General features: G+C 30.0%; 1 protein-coding gene across 1 annotated transcript in view; it reads right to left on the bottom strand.

Moving 5' to 3' along the window:
• LOC113373458 (unc-112-related protein-like) overlaps window positions 1–14956 on the bottom strand; it is a 16003-nt gene extending 1047 nt beyond the window's left edge. Inside the window, exons 1-8 of the mRNA XM_026613755.1 lie at window positions 14923–14956; window positions 4428–4576; window positions 2560–2746; window positions 2301–2485; window positions 2074–2237; window positions 569–779; window positions 320–510; window positions 28–256 (exon numbers count right to left, since the gene is read on the bottom strand). Coding sequence (XP_026469540.1) covers window positions 28–256; window positions 320–510; window positions 569–779; window positions 2074–2237; window positions 2301–2485; window positions 2560–2746; window positions 4428–4576; window positions 14923–14956 — 1350 coding nt within the window. The remainder of the gene's footprint in view (window positions 1–27; window positions 257–319; window positions 511–568; window positions 780–2073; window positions 2238–2300; window positions 2486–2559; window positions 2747–4427; window positions 4577–14922) is intronic.
• Window positions 14957–23694: the final 8738 nt, after the last annotated feature.

Below are 23694 nucleotides of genomic sequence, written 5' to 3'. Positions count from 1 at the left end.
TCCCATTAGTAGCTTTAAAGTACTAACGTTATCACATCTTATCCACATTTCAGTCATGCCATCTTCTTTATTTGGTACTGATAGTTTAATTCCGAATTTTCCAGCTGAGATGTTAACATCAGGTAACGCTTCACAACCTCGTAGGTTAATGTGTAAAGCAGGATTTGAATCTCCTTTGGTTTTATACAGAAATAGATGTAAATCGCGACATGTAAACCAATATCTTTTATATGAACTTGGTAAAAATCGTTTAGGCCTGAATAATAAAAAAATTGCATCAGCAAACTTATTCATTTGGAGTATATTATTTATAACTTACTTCAAAAATCTTAAATAATCTGAAAGTTCAGGAACTTGTGTGATGTCGGAGCTATTTGAAATGCCAGTAGGACCCTCCAGTGTAATTTGTAATTCAGATAATGCTGCATCGATATCATCTTCTCCAGGTGATGTTGCATCAGTGGTATCTAAATTTGGTTGTGGTAAATGTGCTTGCATTCCAACTTGAACCTATTAAAATAGCCATTCATTAATTGAATGTAACTAATAAAAATAATTCTTTACACACTTGTAATGCAGCAAACATCAACATTTCTTCTTCAGTGCAATCCACTTCTTCATTAAGTAATTGCCATCGCGCTTGTTCATATAATTGATTAATTCGTACACTATCATATTTTGGATTCAAGTCGAAAATAGTGCAGAATTTGAATCGCAAACAGAGAGTTTCATTTTCACGAACTCCTTGTTCCATGATAGACAGTGATGAGTCCAACCACCTGGAATTAGAAACGATGATGAAATATTATAAAAGGAAAGTAAGGACCAAAATAGGAAATTGCTTCAGCTATAAAAAAATTGGTCAAATGCGGAGTACCTCAGGGAACAGTCCTAGGTCCACTATTATACTTAATATATATTAGCAACCTAAAGGACAAAAATTTAGAAGGTAATTACATAGTGTACGCAGATGACACCATGATTATATACGCTGATAAAGATTTGGAGAAACTAGAAAAAAAATCAATGATGACTTAAAGAAATATACAACTTGGCTGACAGAAAATAAACTCACTATAAATACAGATAAAACTAATTATATATTTTTTCCGACGTAACAAAATTAAAAAAATAGAAAAAACTAAATATTTGGGTATGATTATAAACCAGAAACTAGAATGGAGTGACCAAATTGAAAAAATTAAACACAAAATTGCAGCACTTTCTGGAGCCATAAGAAAAATACGACATTTTGGAATTAAGAACAAGGAACTAATATTAAAATCTCATACAATGCCGATTATGACGTACGGCATCACGATTTGGAGACAAACAACAAATAAAAATATAAAGACACTACATGCTATTTGCTATATACAAAGAATGATAAATAAAGCAATAAAATCAACTTACAATTATCCCTACCTCACCCCGACAAAAGAACTTCTACAAAAGACTAAGAACATACCACTACACAAAACGATAGAAATAGAAAAATGTATACTAATATTCAAAATAAAAAATAACAAAATCAAAACTTGCACCACAATAGAGACAAACCAGGATATACACGACCATCAAACGAGACAAAACCGAAACTTTCACATGAAACATGCTAAATCGAGTAAAGGACTTGCAAGTCCTCTGAGAAGTGCAAGCAGCCTTTACAATAAACTACCGGACGAACTAAAGACAATGACGGACCTAAACAATTTCAAAATTAAATTGAAAAATTACATAAGAGATAAATGAAATAAATGAGATAAAATTCCTTATTTTAAATACTATATCACTTCTGTTTTGTAAAAAAATATTAATTACAATTAAGTATAAGTATGTATGTATGTACGCAAGCGTTCTGTGTATATATGTGTGTATAATAGTAATAAGTGAAAATATATAGATGTCTTAATGTAAGTCTGTTACATAAAATATAGATTTTATTTTTGTTTTAATTTAAACAAAATTTAACAATTGTCTGACTGAGATACAGTATGTATGAATTATATCAAATAAATAAATAATAAAAAAAGACATTATATACTTGATGAAGAGAGTGATTGAATTACATACCCCACATTGAGACGAGCACGTTCAACTAAAGTCTTGGGTCGTAACATTTTTGATCGGGCCTCATGGCTCGGTGTCGCAGGACTACTGGCTAAAGATATGCCTAGTGATTCGTTTCCTGTAGGAGATGTCGTTCCGTTTAAAGCACCATTAAAATACGGCCATTGCTGTAAAAATAAAAAATAAATATAAAATTTAAAGATTAATGCATAGTTTAATTTTTTACTTACTGCAGGAGTTGTGGGTGAGCTGATAGGCGTGTGCCTAGGAGGCGGAGAGACTGCACTTCTTTGGGGCGTCACAGGAGCGCACATCAGGCGCGAATCACCATTATTAAGGCTACCGTTAGAACCACGTGGACTTTCTGCTATGAAGGTGTTTGTGTCCAATGGTAAATGACCATTTCCAACAGTACCTGGTGAAACCAAACATTAATCAAAACACTTTTCACCTAAAATAATAGTCTCAGTATTTCTTTTATTTACTAACCGTTTTGCTCATGCTTCTTTCTTGGAAGATCTTGGAAATTCTTTTTGAGATGCTGTGGTTCTAGAGGCTTGCAGAAGGAAAGTTCTTCCGGGTGACGGATATCTAGATCTCTGCACAATGCCACAACCGCACTGAAAGTTTGCACTGAGAAATCTACTCTTAGGTCCAAGTATCGAAGGTCTGGTAACTGAATTAAAGAAAAAATCAAAAATTAAATTCACTCTTATAAATAAAAGAAATCTACCCTAAGATCCAAGTATCGAAGGTAAGGTAAATAAAAATGAAATAAATTCACCCTTATTTTATTATTAGATAATACAAAAATACATAAAATTTACTTCACAATATTGTTCCAAGTGATATAAAATTTTAAACTAAAATAATTTGACCATTTTTCCTGGATCTACCTCAAAACGTAATATAGTATAATTAACTATAATACTTTCATTTTGCTATATTTTGTTGCTTTTTCCTTTTGTTTTCTCGTTTTTTTTTGCTATAATATTTTAAATAACTTTAGTAGATACTAGGGTTTGTCGGTTTTCAAAAACCGGTTTTTGGCGAAAATTATGGAATCCGAAAAACGGTTTTTTAGTGAAAAAAGTCGGTTTTCACTGTATAAATGGAAAATGACAAATATAGCCAAATATAAAAGATAGATGAAAGCGTTTTGATTCGTGAAATCATATCGGTTCAATAGCATTTGACATCTTGTATTAATTTCGATTTTTATACCAGTGTATATAATTTAAATCAGTATGACTTCTTCTTAAAGAAGTAACTTCCTCTACTAAAACTTCAAAACAAAAGAGTTTTAAACCCTAGAAGCCACAAATTAAAGAACAAAAAACTTAGAATTATTGTATCAGACTTTAAAAACAATTGAGCCTGGTTTGGTCGCAAGTATGAGAGTATTTTCTATTTCAGGAAAATTTATTTTGTGAGTAAACAAAGGACACGTTTAAGTAGCAATTCGATAGACGTTCTAAGTTTTTTTAAATCATATTTTATTAAACAAAAAACAATTGGAATGTTTAAAATTGATTAATTAAAATTGCTCGAAACAGACAATACCCGAGTTTAGCTTAATTGTTTTTACAACTAAAATTGATATTAACAAGAATGTATCAACATAATGTATCTAATATTTTTTATTCATTTTTTAATTTAATGAATGTTTTTTATTTAAAAATGAATTATTTTTATTTATTCGAAAACTTTCCTTTCACTATCATAAAAATATTTTTATTCTTATATGTGAAAATGATGCATGAATAACAAATAATTATATTCAAAGTTATCTTATCAAGATAAACTATTATTTTTTAGTTCTACTAATTAAAATTAAAATAATTTTGTTTACTATCTATAAAATTGAAAAATAAATAAAATAAGTCAAATACTGCTCTAAATTACACTAAATTTGCGGATAAATTACAGGATATTCGAGCAAAAATTTATTTTCCATATAAAATTCGAAACTTGGTAAAAACGGTTTTTTTTAGTGAAATTAAAATTTGAAAACCGGTTTTCTGAAATGTCGGTTTTTGTATAAACCCTAGTAGATACGCCACTGGGTATATCTACTATTTTATAATCAACTTTATTTCACCATATATTTGCCAGCATTCTTTGCTTAATGTAATAATATATACAGATCGCATAATAAAATAAATTTGAAAAATTAAATTAATTTGCCTGGAAATTTTATTAATTAATTTTTAAATTAAATTAAAATTTAATCTTAAAAAATAGAGAATATAATTAATTTAGAATATTCCATTAATTTTTATTTACATTCACTATATTCCTAGTATTAGATAATATTATATATTACAAAATTGAAAATTTAAAACTGAATAGTATACCTGTACTCTTAAATTTTTGTGCATAGGTGTCAAATGAAGTAACGAATCTCCTTGAACTCCACATTGGTCCAAAGTAGATCTTGTCCTGGTCAACCACCGATTTTTTGCTGGCCACCATAACGCGTGATCTGACCAATCTATAGCAATACCTGCGAAAGAAAAAAAAATGAATAAAACTACAATTGTATAATAATAATATATTATAAATTAATCTGCTAATAATCTAAGATGTTTCATATTTTATCCTCTTTACTTTAATCCAGGTTCAACTATTTTTTTTCCTATGATTATCAAGTGGTCCCTAATTTCTGTTAAAGGTGTTCTTCAGCATCTTTCGAGCAGATGTGCACGTGCTAGTGGTGCATTAACCATCGCAGGTCGTTGCACACGTGTCAAAACAAGGCACCCTTCTTATTCTTAACATCGGATTTACGGATATACTGAATGCTTCTGTTTTTGTTGATGTTACTAGAAGCTATTTATAAAATTGTATAGGATTTTTGAAGACCAGACACATTGTACAGTAAAAAGCAATGTAAAAAATATTTCAGAATTTTTTTGTATTTAATTTATAAAAAATAATTTAAAATTATTTGCATATATGTACTTTTATCTCGGTTTTATTTATCAACCATTATTATGAATGATATTTTGATGCTACAATTTTGGCGTGTGTATTTCTTTAAATAATTCAAATGTTTTTTATTCTTCATCATAATACCGTACTTCGTATTTTTATATTTTTTAACTTCCCGTAGGGTAAGTTATTGTAATGGGCCGAAAATCGGAATTGAAAATTTTTACATTTCTCGACGTTTTGAAGGTTTCTGAACATTTTGGCATACCTCAGAAAAAATGGATGTGTGTGTGTGTGTGTGTGTGTATGTGTGTGTGTGTGTATGTATGTGGGATACAAATTTCCAGTCACGTTTTAGGGCGCACGGATCAACCGATTTGAATGGTTCAAAAAACATTCGATTCCTATTGATAGGGAAAAGAGCTGATTAGTTTTTGGCAAAGGCAGGTCCAGCCGTTTCGGAGATACAGAGCAAAGAGTGCGGCAAATAGAAATCGAATTTTTGAGAGAACGGAGTATCCGATTTGAATGATCTAAAAAACATTCAATTAGTATTGATTGGGAGAAGTGTTTATTAGTTTTTGGCAAAGGCAGACCCAGCCATTTCGAAGATACGGAGCTAAATATGTAAAAAATGGCAGTTTTTGAGAGAACTAAGCGTCCGATTTGAATGATTCAAAAAACTTTCTGCTTGTCTTAACAAAATAATTGATTTTGGAAAAAAAAATTTTGTTCGATTTTTTTTTTTTTTTTTTAGTTTTTTGTTGAAACAAATAATTTCAACTTTGCAATTCAGTTTATATAATTCTTATAAATATTAGACAATGTTACAATATTTATAATAATCTATTTGAAAACATTCAGTATTCCTCGAACATTTTGTTACGGTACGGGAAGTTCCAGCAATTTGCCTTAAGGCACGATGCCACCCACCCCACTAGTTTAATCTTTATTTATTTATTAACTTCCCGTAGGGTAAGTTATTGTAATGGGCCGAAAATCGGAATTGAAAATTTTTACATTTCTCGACGTTTTGAAGGTTTCTGAACATTTTGGCATACCTCAGAAAAAATGGATGTGTGTGTGTGTGTGTGTGTGTATGTGTGTGTGTATGTATGTGAGGATACAAATTTCCAGTCACGTTTTAGGGCGCACGGATCAACCGATTTGAATGGTTCAAAAAACATTCGATTCCTATTGATAGGGAAAAGAGCTGATTAGTTTTTGGCAAAGGCAGGTCCAGCCGTTTCGGAGATACGGAGCAAAGAGTGCGGAAAATAGAAATCGAATTTTTGAGAGAACGGAGTATCCGATTTGAATGATCTAAAAAACATTCAATTAGTATTATTGGGAGAAGGGTTTATTAGTTTTTGGCAAAGGGAGGCCCAGCCATTTCGAAGATACGGAGCTAAATATGTAAAAAATGGCAGTTTTTGAGAAACTAAGCGTCCGATTTAAATGATTCAAAGAACTTTCTGCTTGTCTTAATAAAATAATTGAGTTTGGAAAAAAAATAATTTTGTCTCAACTTTTTTTTTCAATTTTTTTTTCAAAGAATTTTTTTTTTTAATTCTTTAATTTTTAATTTCTTTCAAAGAAATTCAGATTTTATTTTTAATTCTGACTATAGTTCTAATATACTTTAAACAAATAATTTCAACTTTGCAATTCAGTTTATATAATTCTTATAAATATTGGACAATGTTACAATATTTATAATAATCTATTGAAAACATTCTGTATTCCTCGAATATTTCGTTACGGTACTCGAAGTTCCAGCAATTTGCCTTAAGGCACGATGCCATACACCCCACTAGTTTTATTTTCTTTTTTATTGATAGTTTATTTGTAATTCACTATTATAATTATGCATTTCGAATATTAGTTAAGCTTCTTAAAGTCACCTAAATTACAAACATCTTTTCAATCAATACCATAAGGTATATCAATGGGTAAACTCTATTTTGGTCACAACATTACATATTGTCATTCATAATTACTAAATGTTTTTGTTTGTATTTTAAAAACATATTATAATTAAATAAATTGTAAAAATCATAATACCATTTAATAATTTTAATTCAATTATCCTGTTGATCAAAAGTTGACGATTCTACAATTTGTAGGAATTGCAGAAATGCTATTTTTAGATTATTTATATAAATAGTGCTTTTTTGTTTTATCTATTTCATTGCAAGCTGCAGCAAACATTTATTACAAATGAAGATCAGAAATAAAACTAAGTTGTTAAACACTGTGCATGTTTTTAAGTGGAACCGGAAAAGTTTTTTTTAATTCCTAGTCGACTGGAGATAACATGTAAAATGGTGAATACATATTTTGATAATATTTCCAAAGTGTGTGTATATAAAAAAGTATGTAATAAAATTAGTAAAAAATAGGAAAGCAATTTGTATTTTTAACTTCCCGTAGGGTAAGTTATTGTAATGGGCCGAAAATCGGAATTGAAAATTTTTACATTTCTCGACGTTTTGAAGGTTTCTGAACATTTTGGCATACCTCAGAAAAAATGGATGTGTGTGTGTGTGTGTGTGTGTGTGTATGTGTGTGTGTGTGTATGTATGTGTGGATACAAATTTCCAGTCACGTTTTAGGGCGCACGGATCAACCGATTTGAATGGTTCAAAAAAACATTCGATTCCTATTGATAGGGAAAAGAGCTGATTAGTTTTTGGCAAAGGCAGGTCCAGCCGTTTCGGAGATACGGAGCAAGAGTGCGGAAAATAGAAATCGAATTTTTGAGAGAACGGAGTATCCGATTTGAATGATCTAAAAAACATTCAATTGGTAATGATTAGGAGAAATGTTTATTAGTTTTTGGCAAAGGCAGGCCCAGCCATTTCGAAGATACGGAGCTAAATATGTAAAAAATGGCAGTTTTTGAGAGAACTAAGCGTCCGATTTGAATGATTCAAAAAACTTTCTGCTTGTCTTGACAAAATAATTGATTTTGGAAAAAAAAAATTTTGTTCCATTTTTTTTTTTTTTTTTTTTTTAGTTTTTTGTTGAAACAAATCATTTCAACTTTGCAATTCAGTTTATATAATTCTTATAAATATTAGACAATGTTACAATATTTATAATAATCTATTTGAAAACATTCAGTATTTCTCGAACATTTCGTTACGGTACGGGAAGTTCCAGCAATTTGCCTTAAGGCACGATGCCACCCACCCCACTAGTTTTTTAGAATATTTGAAATATGTATACATATGTAATTCAAGTTCCAAACATAAAATAGTTCCATGCTTTGTTATTAGCCACCCATTAACCTCGCATATCTAAAAAACTATTGAATGTTCCAACTTTAAATTTTTGTCAAATATTTAGTGAAGTGTAGTAACAACGTATGTCAAGTTTCATCAAAATCGAATTATGCATTTTTAAAATTGTACAATCTGTTTCAATACCAGTATTTGAGCGGAGCCTCAATAAAAAGTACCTCTAACTCTTCAATTTTTAAGCTTTTAACGAATCTCGATTGGCCGAGATTTTCTAAGAACTTCGCAATAATTTTGACATAAACAAACTTTTGAGAGACCAAGGTTTCTAAAACATGATCTGGGTCAGTGCAAACGTAATGGTTCATAAAAATCAAGGTAAAGCCATTTATTAGTGTCCTAGATCCTAGGATTAGTTTTTGTACAATGGATTTACGCATCGCTTCGTTATTAAGTTGTTAAATATGATAAAAGATTGGCTCGATTTTTATTACTATATTGACTTTCATATTTCTCATATATGCAATGTCGTATGGAGGTTTATTAAGACTAGCATTGTATAGATTTATCTTTTATACATATTTCATTTATTATTATTCGAAATTCCTAACACATTATTTTGAAAACAATGAAAAATATATCCAGTCTGTTCGTCACGTGAACATGACCAAAATATAAATACGTGTCTGAAGATTTTGGACGCTGGCCAGTGTTTGTTTGATCTTTTTGATTCGCAAATCTTTTCGCCTCGCAAAATCTGATTACACACATCCAAATATATTCGAATGTTTTTGTTTTTAGGCCCGTCGGAATGTGGGCGTGAACCGCAGACCGACTAATTTCTGGCGTCTATTTCTGGTTCATCTGGAGAATTTCAAACAGTACTCGGTAAATATAGGTCGAACTATATAATCGTTAATCAGTATTAATTGGTAATAAAATGAGACTGTGATATTTTTAATTGAGTTCGTTATTATTATTATTATTAGCGTAGGCCGAGATCAAGAATCGAGGCGGTTACGACATTTTTAAATACTTGAAATCGCAAGTAGGAGCGGTATATGCAAGCGCGTTATTGCGAGGGAGGTAGTGTTGTCAAGTGGAGGTTATTCTGGCCTAGTGATTCTGTATGGGAAATGATGTCATACGATTTGTCTTGTGAGACATCTTTTATATGACCTTACATCATAATTAAATAATAAATGAATAAATCACACTAAAATTATATTCATTATTGGTACTGACTGAATTTTATTTTTAATTAACTTCCCGTAGGGTAAGTTATTGTAATCGTCCAAAAATCGAAATTGAAAAGTTTTACATTTCTCGACGTTTTGAAGGTTTCTGAACATTTTGGCATACCTCAGAAAAAATCGATGTGTGTATGTATGTACGGATACAAATTTCCAGTCACGTTTTCGGGCGCACGGATCAACCGATTTGAATGGTTTAAAAAACATTCGATTTCTATTGATAGGAAGATAAGCTGATTAATTTTTGGCAAAGGCAGGTCCAGCAGTTACGGAGATAAAGAGCAAAGAGTGCAGAAAATAGAAATCGAGTTTTTGAGAGAACGGAGCATCCGATTTCAATTATCTAAAAAACATTCAATTAGTAATGATTGGGAGAAGTGTTTATTAGTTTTTGGCAAAGGCAGGCCCAGCCATTTCGAAGATACGGATACTAAATGTGTAAAAAATGGCAGTTTATGAGAGGACTAAGAGTCCGATTTAAATTATTCAAAGAGCTTTCTGCTTGTCTTAACAATATAATTGATATTGAAAAAAAATGTTTTTGTTTCAACTTTAAAAAAAAAAAAAAATTCTTGTATATCGAAAATAATTCAGATTTTATTTTTAATTCTGAATATACTTTAAACAAATAATTTCAGCTTTGCTATTCAGTTTATATAATTCTTATAAATATTAGACAATGTAACAATATTTATAATAATCCGTTTGCAAATATTTAATATTCCTTGAATATCTCGTCAAGGTACGGGAAGTTCCAGCAATTTGCCTTAAGGCACGATGCCATACACCCCACTAGTTACAATTTCGATTGATTGATGATTTTTTTTTGAAGTAGCAATAAAATATAAGTGCTATTTCGCTTGGAAACATAAAGCTATCTATATTTGGAAGTAAAAACCGATGTCACTACTGCTTGATATCAAGCTGTCGGAGGCCGGTATCAATCCTGGAACCACTGATCAAAATCCTATAGCCAATAATCTACGGGAAAAACATTTATTTCCAAAAATCTAGACTATTTTTCTTGTTGATGATCTATTATCATCTATTATATTGCACAGGCGTTGAAATTATAACAAATTATCCCTAATGATTTCCTTAATGTCACTTTTATTACAGCATTCAAAATTTATTATTATCATTATGCAGAAATCTGTCCCAACACAAAAAAAACATTTCCATGCAAATGACATCAAAAAGCAATTAATAACCTGAATTTCTGAAATATATGCACCTAAATCTTCTAAATCTTGCGAACTAGAAACTAACTGTCACTACTTCTCTTGAAATAGACCAGAATGATGTATTTATTATTAAGTTAAATAAATGAGACGCATCCAAAAATAAATGGGCACAATGCTTAATTAGTCTGTAGTCATAACAGAGCAGAACATCGGATATTCGATAAACATTTGACTAACTAAATTGTACATGTTAGTATTTTGGAAATTAAAGTAATTGAAATAATTAGATTAGGAAAACTGTTAAATATTGTGTACATAACAGAAAATGTGTATGCAGCTTTATATAAGTAAACACAAAAATCACAAAATGCAGAACACCAAATTTAACTCAGAAAAAATCTACGAAAATTTTCAGTCCTGCGGAGGAATAATTTTATAAGTTCAAATAATAAAATTGCAACATCGTAATGACCGGCAGAATTAAAAACACATGTTCATGCATTTTGATGATAAAATCAAGATTTTTTTTTTTGACGAAAACGGTTCAGAATGAGTCTGAATTAAGGTAAATAGACAAACGCACTTTCGATTCGAACTTTGGTCTTTTGGCATAAAATACAACTGATAGACAAAAATAGTACATAAAGCAATAAAATAAAAATCTTTTTTGGCAAGACGAACATGGAACACGTGTACCAGATCACAGCTTGAGTCATGCTAATTACGTACTAATCACGTAATAATAGCAACTGAAGCAATGAATCACAACCACTGATGCTAAAAGCATTTCCGAGAAATAACACATGTTTATATATAATGTTTTATTAAAATAATAGCTATTGTATACAGCATTCTTGTGCTCTGAATGAAATTAGTAATCGTTGGTAATCGATACTTGAAAATATAAGAGTACATGTCATGGACCAATTGTGAATATGAATTAGTAATACGAAGAGAAATTGTTTTAATATTATGGCTTATGGCAAATGTCTCTAAATATTTCATCATGCTCCAATTCGCAATCCGAATTCGCAACTGACATCGTAATATCCTCTTTTATGCACCAATGTGGAGTCGTGCCAAAGTGCCAACTCCCAGAGTTACGCAATCAACATTAGTTACTGGAGCTATAATTAATATTTAACTTATGACTTTTACGATGACCGAAATAGAAATCTAAGGTGTATTTTCTAAAACGAAGTATTCAGGAATATAATGGATAAAATTGATCAGAGAGATCGATAACATTTATCATAGAGGGAGAAGTGCATTGAACTATGGAACAAGAGCAAGAATTTGTTAATTGATAATGATCACATAATGATATAATAAAGATAGACTTTATTTAATTCTTTTTAAGGGGCACAACTAGTGTGAAATTTTCAAAAAATCGAATTTTCAATTTTTCCATATTTCGATAGGTAAATAGTTAAAAATAATAAATAGTTTTTGAGTCACAGCCATTTAAAGAGTATATATATATAATATAGTATAACGATCATTTAATCTTTAAACACTGCAGCGATTACTCAAAAACAAATGATACGATCACTATCAATTTTTTTTATATGTTCTATATATAGTTTTCCGTAAAACGAACTATCGATTTTTTGATCGGATCAAAAATCAAATTTTGGCGGTTTTTTACCAAAATTTTTTGTGTAAAATACGACTTTTTTTAAAAATCACTGCAGCAGTGAAGGGCCTTTTTTGTCACGCCGTTGGAGATCGATGATAACTTAAAAAATATTTAATTTTTTTCTTCAAAACTTTTACTATGTATTCTCAAAACATGTATAAATATATTCCTAAAATTTTGAAATGATTGATAAAGTAGTTTTTTTAATATAAATTCCCAAAAATCACCTTTTTTTAGGCGGTTACACTAGTTGTGCCCCCTTAATGAAAATGTATGTTAATTACCTATGTTTCAATTACCCACGTATCAATTTATCAATCCAATAGTATAGATCAAATTAGCATAAAACAAATGTAATCCGTGATTTTAATCAGTCAAAGAACAAAAACGTCCATTCGGCCTCTGATCTTGGCTCTGAACATAATGCTACTAATTTCCGCTCGTAAATCACTCAGCTCATCACAAAGTAGCTTCGCTAAATCAGACTGACTTTTCGTTCGATAAGGCTTTGTGAAAGAAAACGATGTGATTTTTCACTATGTAACTCTGTAAATGTCTCGGATTTGTTTCAATAATGGACATATGCTGAAATATAGGGAAATGTTCTGGAGACCTATTGAAAGTACAAGACGATGCCTGATATAAATCTAGGTAAATTTAGTTCAAAAATTCCATAGAGCAAAATATTTTAAGAAGAGGTGCATTAACCACGTGATCGATTTTCAAAAAATTTTGGACTTTCTCCTCCTTAAGAGAAAATTTAAGAAATATCACAAAGAAGAGGATGAGTTTAGTAAGATATCACGTGATTTTATTTTTCAATTTAATCACGTGATCGATTTTCAAAGAATTTTGGACTTTCTCCTTCTTAAGAGAAAATTTAAGAAATATCACAAGAGAGAGGATGAGTCTAGTAAGATATCAAGTGAATTTTTTTTTTTCAATTTAATCAATTATTTTTATAAAGCTAACATTATCATAAATGGCATCACTATTAAAAAAAGCAAATTAAACTTTATATTCTGAATAACTTTTCAATAAATGATTATGATTGATTCATTTATATTTGCAAAGAATTATCTATGTTATGATCTTTAGAAATTTCATCAAATTTATTTTGATGATACTAAGGATTTAAAATAAAACAGTAACAAATTGTAACTAGTGGTGTATGGCATCGTGCCTTAAGGCAAATTGCTGGAACTTCCCGTACCGTAACGAAATGCTCGAAGTATATTAAATGTTTCCATATAAATTTTTATAAATAATGTAACATTGTCTAATATTTATAAGAATTATATAAACTGAATTAAAATGTTGAAATTATTTTTTTAAGTTATATTAGAACAGAGTTCAAATTAAAACCTGAATTATATTTGATATACAACAAAAAAATTTCCAGAAAAAAAAATTAGAAACAAAAAAATGTTTCTTCCAAAAGCTATCATTCTGTTGAAACAAGCAAAAAGTTCTTTGAATAATTCAAATCGCAAGCTTAGTTCTCTCAAAAACTGCCATTTTTTGCACATCTGGCTCGGTATCTCCGAAACGGCTGGACCTGCCTGTGCCAAAAACTAATAACCTCTTCTCCCAATAATTGAAAATTGAATGTTTTTTAGATCATTTAAATCGGATACTCGGTTCTCTCACTCCATAACTCGGTTCTTTGCTCCGTAACTCCGAAATGGCTGGACCTGCCTTTACCAAAAACTAATCAGCACATCTCCCTATCAACAGGAATCGAATGTTTTTTGAATCATTCGAATCGGTTGAACCGTGCGCTCAAAAACGTGGACGAAAAATTGTATCCATACATACACACACATCAATATTTTCTGAGGTATGCCAAAATGTTCAGAAACGTTCAAAACGTGAAAAAACGTACAAATTTTCTATTTCGATTTCTGAACGATTACAATAACTTACCCTACGGAAAGTTAATAAATTGTAATAATGTTGAAACAATTTTTTTTCTCTGATATATTATTCATTAAGATGGAAGATTTTCAGATCTGAAGTATTATTCGATACAATTATGAGTATTCAACCGATATACTCTGCAGTCTAGATCTCAATATTTTATTAGCAAAGTACTCTAAATTCGTTGCGATTGTACATTTTAATTATTTTGTTTACCAACAGTCTGAAATCTTCACACTGTACTTTGTTATATGTGTGGACAACAGGCAAATGTATTTTAAGACTGTTGAGTACCGTTCAAATCCAATAAGTCGCGTCGTTAGTCCTTTTTGCTTTTAACTTTTTCTTGTAAATGTGTCTTCACCCAGACTGTAATCCGATTATAGGACGACAACACGTACTTTTTTATCGATAGAACGATGGATGGAATATTTTTTACGAATTGAAAAAAATATATATATTAAAAGTAAAGAGTTTAGCCTATAGCATAGATTTAACTCATCATCTGTTTCTTACTTGTAATACATACTGGGGCCCTGTTATTGTGTGCAATTACTCTTTAACCCAGAGATTCACTTCCCAAAGGGTAAATACTGAATCAGTTCATGTGGGTATTTTGACGGGGACAAATTAAAATTTATTATCCCTTCCGAACATGTATGCACAGTGATTCCAGTTACCGCACAATGTCCATATTTCCATAAAAACCCGCATGTTAAACACAAAAACGTGCCCGTGCATTTTGAATCGTTGAATTTCTGATGAGTACATATAATTATGATAATAACATGTCATTTCTTTGTGGACGAAGTAGAGAAAGTTAATAAAAAATTGGTTTAAAAACAACAATTAGTAGTAATTGTGATACTTTTGGTATAACCGGATATAAAGAGCATCGATACCTTTAAAAAGTAACGTGAGTGTTATATTTTATGGGCATAAAACTTGCTTAGTACGAAGTACTACGAATAATTGTAAATATCCTTTATTCTACAACGATTAAAAGATTTCCTTCAGTCATACTCGACGCAAACAATATAGCTTACAGAAATATAATATTCTTTACAATGTTTATATTTAACTGACCCATTTGAGTAATCAATCAATAATGATACATTGAAGAATTTGTCTCAGACAGCCGACTGTCATAAAAGTGTTTATAGAACGTCACGCGGAAAACTCAAACTAATTGATGTGGTACACATAGTGGAAGAGCTGCTAGATAGTTAGAAAAAATGTCCTTTCATAAATATAAATTTACAAATTTATATTTTATAAATATAATTAAAAAGTGTTTTTTATTTTATGTTAGCTGTTTATGTACCAAAATTTTTGATAACAGGTAGTTTTTTTTTGTTGAAAATTTTGTTCAAAAGTTGATTGATTGCCAATTTTTAATAAAAATATAAACATGTCATGAACTAATTAATTATAATTAAGTCATTTGTGAATATAATATTTTTCTTGGCATAATCTTCAAATATTCATAGATATATAAGTGTTGTATTATTAAACTTGTGTGGCAATTAATAAAATATTTGTACTTGATGTTGACATTTCATGCAACTTTACAACTTGCAATTAAATAAGCTTTTATACCTATTCAAATTTAGCAATTGGCATTTGAACGAATTCCACATAAATCATTATTATTACGGCTATATAGTTCTATTTTCATTTCCCAAGTACTTCATCCAGCTTCCAGCTTCATCCGACTTCCAAGTGCTTCATTCGAATTCCAATAGCCATTGGGCAGATGAAGCCGAATGTCTAAATTTAAACATTATGGTTTCACGTTTATACAGCAACAGAGTATTCACATACTAAACACCACGTGCATTTCAAATGTTTATACAGAACTATAAATAGTAACGGTTTTACAGGGCTTCGCGAGAAATGATTAGCAGTAAAAAATGTATAACGATCGAAAATAAACTGAATGAGGAATGAGATGAGAACTACCTTCCGGTTCAACAACTTTCACATGTTTATTGTGGATAACGAAATTATACTTTAGAACAACAACTTAAAATTTTTAAATAAAATTCATGAACCCAAAAACAATTATATTCTCATTATCCATTTTTGTTATGTAATATTTTGCTTATTAATTTAATATTATAGCTATGTTTATAATAGAACATGTCGTGGGAATTAATAAATGACCTGCAATGCAGAATGTAATCTGAAACCAATTAACTGCAATTAAAACAAATTATCGATACTGGCGTATAACACATAATAGGTTATCGGTGTCAAGGAAGTACTAATCTAAAATTTGAGAGCCAGTTTAAAACTGAAACAAATAATAATATTTTTTGATAATATATGTATGCTGAGTTGATCCGAAAAATAGCAAGTATAATGCTGAAACACAGGTAAAACTACCAGCAAGTACAATGATTATTACTTCACTTATCAGTTCCAAAATTTTAGTGATCAACTTGACCTTTCCCACAAAATCCCACATAGCGATTTATCGGCAATAATACACCAATTATGGCAGTCTTGACCTCTCCTATAAAACAAATAATTGTGTTACGAAATCGACCCTGTCTGTCTCATAAGCATTTATATCGCATTTCTGTCATTTGATACTCTTTGCCATAATAACATCCCACCAGCTGGCCGTCACAATGTAATCGTATGCATATGGTGACCAGTTCCGTCGATATCAATTATGGATCATATAGGAATAATAATAAATATTTATTATTATCAATAAAACGCGGCGTAATTGAAATGTTATGCGGACACAAGATTGAATTTCGAGAAATAAGAATGAAGATTTGGAAGTTGGAACAACTTGGCATGAGGATGTCCCTGGCTGGTGGGTATCGAACCTCTGACAGGAAATTTAAAATATGTACATTATTTTAATAATTCTATATCGATTTGAGATTATTTACAACGCAATATTATTGCAGTGTGTATTGTTGTTTATACAACGGTATTTATTTCTGATAAGCAAGTGCACATACACTGGTTTTTAATTGACATTAATGTTATAGGTTACAGATAAAGATATACATATACGCTTTTGCTTTGTGAATAGTTTCGTCTTTGCTTTGAAACTATTCAAGCTAATAAATGAGGACCATTATGGAGATGTTAAGTTCGTTGGCATGTTTATGGTCTTAGAAATTTACTGGATAGTATGATATGTGATAATAGAGATATGCTGATGCAAAGACAAATTGACAAAGAAAGGTATTATGTGGATATATGACTTATTTGTTAGCTCAATGAATCAAACATTCCAATAGTTCATTATATAAAATGATGTAGAAAGCTCTAAGCATATGTGATTAACCTGAATTGTGTTACGAATTTTCAATGTACAGTATTTTTTATACAGATCATCTTAAAGATTCATGTAAAAATATTATCTTAAAATTGTTTGTATTATAGACAAGCTAATAAATGAGGACCATTATGGAGATGTTAAGTTCGTTGGCATGTTTATGAGCTTAGAATTTTACTGTATAGTATGATATGTGATAATAGAGATATGCTGATGCAAAGACAAATTGACGAAAAAGGTATTATGAGGATATATGACTTATTTGTTAGCTCAATAAATCAAACATACCGATAGTTCACTATATAAAATAATGTACAAAGCTTTATGCATATGTGATTAACCTGAATTGTCTTACGAACTTGCAATGTACAGTATTTTTGCTACAAATTACCTTAAAAATTTGTTTCAAAATGTGATTTTACAATTATTTGTATTATAAACGTTATTATTAATTATCAATTTTTGGTAGTTCTTATTGTTAGAATCGAATGCTAATCCAATGATTGAACGTCCGGGTATGAAAATATGTCGTCTCTCTATGCCCTGTTCTGGCATAGAGAGACGACCATTATTCTACTTTTGTAGATATTAGCCAGATCATTGTGGTCCGTTTTGTTTGCCGTGTGACAAAAGACAACAATATGCTTATACAGGAAACCTGTCAGAAATGCCTATCCCACGTTTGATGCAAACTTACAGCTCTTGTCGCGGACGAGGAATGCCTCGAGCTTTTTATGGAAACGCAAATATGTACTACGCAGCCGGCGGATAGTTGACAGAGCTAACAAAACGATCGAGATTGCAAGTGAAGTCGTTATTATTGACTACGCCTTTTATTGGCATTTGATACAATAAAACTGTCAAACGTTATCGAGAGATATATGATACAACATGTAATGTCTTGTAATGGAAGCCGCTGGCTGGCCAGAAGCGACGATTCGCGAGGTAATAGCTCCGGTGCAGAGATCAGGAAACAACTGAACGCAAGTTCGGAATTACCAAGACTATTCTTCAGCATATTAAATTTACGGAATGATTACTGGTGATAACAAAACTACAGAAATATATGCAAACTACTAAATTTTTCCTCTATTACTCCTACCACCAAAAATACTTGCAAACGATATCCCCTTATCATATAATTTGCTTTTTTCATTGACTCAAAAAATATCAATTTTATCGCGGTTTAAATTTGGAATTGCTGTAACATGTTTAAAAAAGAGTCTTCATTAATAAAGATAGACTTTATTAAATATTATGTAATACATGTAGTATATGCTAAAATATATGTAAACTCCAGAAATATATGCAAACTACTAAATTTTTCTCTATTACTCCTACCACCAACAATACTTGCAAATTCCATCCCTCTACTGAACTTCATTGAATAAAAAATCACGAGCCCTTTCGTTTAAATTTAGATTCACATGACGTTGACTCCACATTTCGAACAGATATGATTATAATCTTATCATAAGCTTCCATTTTTTAATATCGGATAAAATAAGATCTAATCAACACTTCACATGATTATTATTTTATCTTGCAATTTTGATAAACGTTTATTTTTTGGCTCTTCAACTCTTCATTTTTTCACAACGGCCATATTTGTATAACAATTCTATTTTTTTAATAAAAATTCGTTAATGTAAAAGACCAGATATTTTGTCGACGACTATTAATAATATAATTGATTACGTTGCCATATGATGTACATTGATTAAAATAATAACTAGTGGGGTATATGGCATCGTTCCTTAAGGCAAATTTCTGGAACTTCCCGTACTGTAACGAAATGTTCGAGGAATACTAAATGTTTTCAAATATTATAAGAATTATATAAACTTAATTGCAAAGTTGAAATTATTTGTTTAAAGTATATTAGAACTTTAGTCAGAATTAAAAATAAAATCTGTTTTATTTTCGATATACAAAAAAATTTTTTTTTGAAAAAAAAAAATTGATAAAAAAATTATTTTGAAACATTTTTTTTTTCAAAATCAATTATATTGTTAAAACAAGCAGAAAATTCTTTGAATCATTTAAATCGGACGCTTAGTTCTCTCAAAAACTGCCATTTTTTTAACATTTAGATCTGTATCTTCAAAATGGCTGGGCCTACCTGGGCCAAAAACTAACAACCACTTCTCCCAATCATTACTAATTGAATGTTTTTAGATCATTCAAATCGGTTACTCCGTTCTCTCAAAAACTCGATTTCTATTTTCTGTACTCTTTGCTCTTCATCTCCGTAACTGCTGGACCAGCCTTTGCTAAAAACTCATCAGCACATCTCCCTATCAATAGGAATCGAATGCTTTCTGAACCATTCAAATCGGTTGATCCGTGCTCCCGAAAACGTAACCAAAAAATTGTATCCATATATACATATACACACACACATCCATTTGTTCTGAGGTATGCCAAAATATTCAGAAACCTTCCAAACGTCGAGAAATATAAAAATTTTCAATTTCGATTTTTGGACAATTACAATAACTTACCCTATGGAAAGTTAAAAAATATAACCAAATGTAGTTGCATATTATTTTGTTATAAATGCCCTTTTTAAAATAAAATTAATACCAATATATTTATCAACTTATAAAGTTTTAAGAAATGTTTATTTATAATAAAGAATAATTTATAACAAATTACTATTATTTGACCTTACCACAGCCTTTTCACTCAGCTACCAGAAATGTTGCTTACCTGCAAAAATGAACATTTTATTAGAAAGTAGTTACTAAATAGATATCTACATAATAAAATGTACTAATAAATGGCAGTAATATGTTACTTTGACAAAGAAAGTTTCCTACATATTATAGGTCAAATGTATAAACAAAATCATCAAGCTTTCTTCTCAGATCATAAATAGAAATTGATAGAGATGAAAGATCATAGATAGAAATTGTAATTTTGATTGAAAACAATTTCACAAAATTTGGAAATTGATCTATAAGTCTTATTTTATAGGCACTCTGATTTGTTTTCAGAGTCAAAATTTATTTTGCATGTGGGTTTATCTTATTTATCCAAATAGCTTTTAATAATGTATTCTCCGAAGACAATGATAATAAATATCTTCAGGAGCAAAAACATATTGTCATGGGAATTAAAAGACAATTTGCTAAATACGGAATTTCAAGTATACCACAAAGTTTTGACTCTAAACCAGTCATCATGTCCATATAAGGTTTGTTACATAAGATTGTATATTGAAGAATGTTCGCGAGTTCAAAGCACCTGTTTGAGTGATATGGCATAAAATTTGAAGAAAAATATAAATTTATAATCGTAAGAAAATACATTCGGTGTCTTTTTGTTAGTGCTAACATATGTAACTTGTAAAATCTATTATTATTTTTATACTATCATTAAATCCAAAAAATAAACACTAAATTATAGAGTGTACACATTACTGTTGCATTACATTTCTAATTTGGGTTATGATACTTTCATATCTCATATTTACTGCACGTACAAATATTATTTGTAGAAAATATTACGACGGCACATAAAATTGTCATGCGATCTGTGTGTGCTTTTACAATTAACGCTCTCTTTAAAACTAACAAAAGATTGAAAAATAAACTTTCAAATATACACCTTTTACTGCATCATATTAAATTGTCAAAAAAAACAAATAAATCAATAAAGAGACAAAAAAATTAAATCATACAACTCGAATCAATTACATATGAAAATTTTTGAAATACAAAATTGATTTACCGAAACCTCACTTTGCACATTTTCGCGTTATCACAAAATTTTGCATGATTAAAGTACATTAAAAGCGTGCCCTTGTGTACATCGTATTCACTATATTATCAAATGAATACTACAAAGTATACTTTATTAAAATAATGAAGAACATTTACGTAATTAGCTTGTGAGATTAGCGTTAGATAATTTAATTATGATAACATCGCGAAATGTGCCAGCGGAATCATATTACGCAATCTAACACCAAGCCGTGCCTTGGAGATGGAATGCTTGTCATATCATACTAAAGTTAGATAAAAAACAGATATAAATGTAAAAAATATAAAAAATAATTATGAAAAAAAATTAGTTAAAAATTTAGGTGAAATGTATCTATTCAACTGGTGCATTCATGTCTAACTTCTAAAGATATCCGTCCTACGACTCGTGGGATGGCAAAAGTCTGAACATATGTGGGTTGATTTATTGTGCCAATTGCACTAGAGCAATTATCTGACTTACTAATACTAGGAATGAGTATAAACTACTACATTTACTAATAATTCATTTATGTCATTTTATGCAATAAGGAACTAGTTTGCAAGTTCAATAGTTTTACAGTTGCATATTGCGGTTACTTTTTACATTTTGTCACGATTTAAATTCATATCTCGCTTTATTCCGGTTTAGTAAAGATTAAATTGAATAAGTAAAACTTGAAGAGAAAAAATCTGCAGTTATTTGAAGCAAGTACGTAAATTGTAAGAGACAGAACGTGCTCTATAAATTGTAATAGTCAGATTTGATAATACAGGTTAGAAAGTTGAATGAAATAAAATTATCTGTTCAATATATAATAAGTTAATATATATATTTAAGTTAATTGATTGAATTTGAAATATATAAATTTTAAGCACAGTAAAGGATTAAAGTTCAAATAATCTGAAGGCTGTTGGTAAAAAATGTCTAATAAAACAAATCTTATTAAATGTAAATTAACTCCAAAATCTATGATAATACTAGATATAAATTTATTTGATATATTTTTTAACTTTCCTTGGGGTAAGTTATAGCAGTAGCAAAAAAATCGAAAATGAAAATTTCACGTTTTGAAGATTTCTGAACCTTTTGTCATCCCTTAGAAAAAATATGCTCATCAATTATCAGATATTTGAAATTTTTTTAAAAATGAGTACTAATTCTGTTACAATTTTGTTTGGTTCCGTACGGTTCAAGCAAATTTCAAAATTTTCAGAAAAGAAATTTCAAATTTTTTAAAAATATAAAAAGTGTTATACTTCAAATATGAATTTTAAATTTACAATTCAGTTCGAAAAGGTATATTAAATGCATATCAAATTCGTTATTCTAATCGTAAGAACCTCATATGAATTTATTCGGCACCTCTTGCTAATGTAAACTTTCTCAAGTGTTTTGAGCGATAAGATCGTCTCGAATATTTAATTCTGGTACGGAAAGTTCCAGCAATATGCCTTAAGGTACGATGCCATGCATCAATTATTTTATTATTAGTTTATTAAAATATTGAAATATTGAATAAATAAAAATATCAAAAATTAGTGATGCATGGCACCATGCCTTAAAAAAATGCTGGTACTTCCCGTACCTTAATTGCAAATATTTGAAGCTCGAGAAATTTTAAATATTTGAAGCTTTAATGCAAATTGAAATCCGAGTAATTTTAGAAATTTAAAAAAATGAAAATAAAAAAAATTGAAATTTTGAAATAATTTTTTTTTGTCTTCCCCAGAAACTAAACAATTCTTCACGCTGCCACCAAAAGCAAAATGTTTTCTGAATCACTCGTTCCCCTTACACCTGTTAATTTTTGCACTTTTTGCTTCGTATCTCCAAAACAGCTGGACCTGTCTTTACCAAAAACTAATAAGCACGTCTTCCTATCAATAGGAATCGAATGTTCTTTGAATCATTCAAATCGGTTGATCCGTGCTCCCGAAAACGTGGATGAAAAATTGTATCCACACATACAAATACACACACACATACACCAAGCCATTTTTTCTAAGGTATGTCAAAATGTTCAGAAACCTCTGAAATGTAAAAATGTTCATTCACGATTTTTGGACGTTTACTATAACTTACCCTAAAAAAGTTAAGAGATGTTTTTTTCCTGAACAATGACAAATGAATAAACAAATTATCAATAAACCATTCTGTAAATGATCTGATTTGTAAACACAAATCATTCTATTTACACTCATGTCATTAATCTACTTTCATTCCGATGACGTAAAATCAATTCGAATCAATTCGATTTGCTCGAATTAATTAACCGGAAACTTTGCCTTATATTTTTTTCTAAATCGTCGATCGAGAATTATATAGAATCGAGTCTTGTGTGCCTTTGAATACGAGGCTTTCTAAATAATTTCCACTGCCTACGCTGCTGGGTATGGAT

This window comes from Ctenocephalides felis, unplaced genomic scaffold (assembly GCF_003426905.1).
Source record: "Ctenocephalides felis isolate EL2017-DRISC unplaced genomic scaffold, ASM342690v1 CF-g0.4_SCAFFOLD_01604, whole genome shotgun sequence".
In the NCBI taxonomy this organism is placed as follows: domain Eukaryota; kingdom Metazoa; phylum Arthropoda; class Insecta; order Siphonaptera; family Pulicidae; genus Ctenocephalides; species Ctenocephalides felis.
This window is presented reverse-complemented; position numbering and strand designations above follow the sequence as displayed.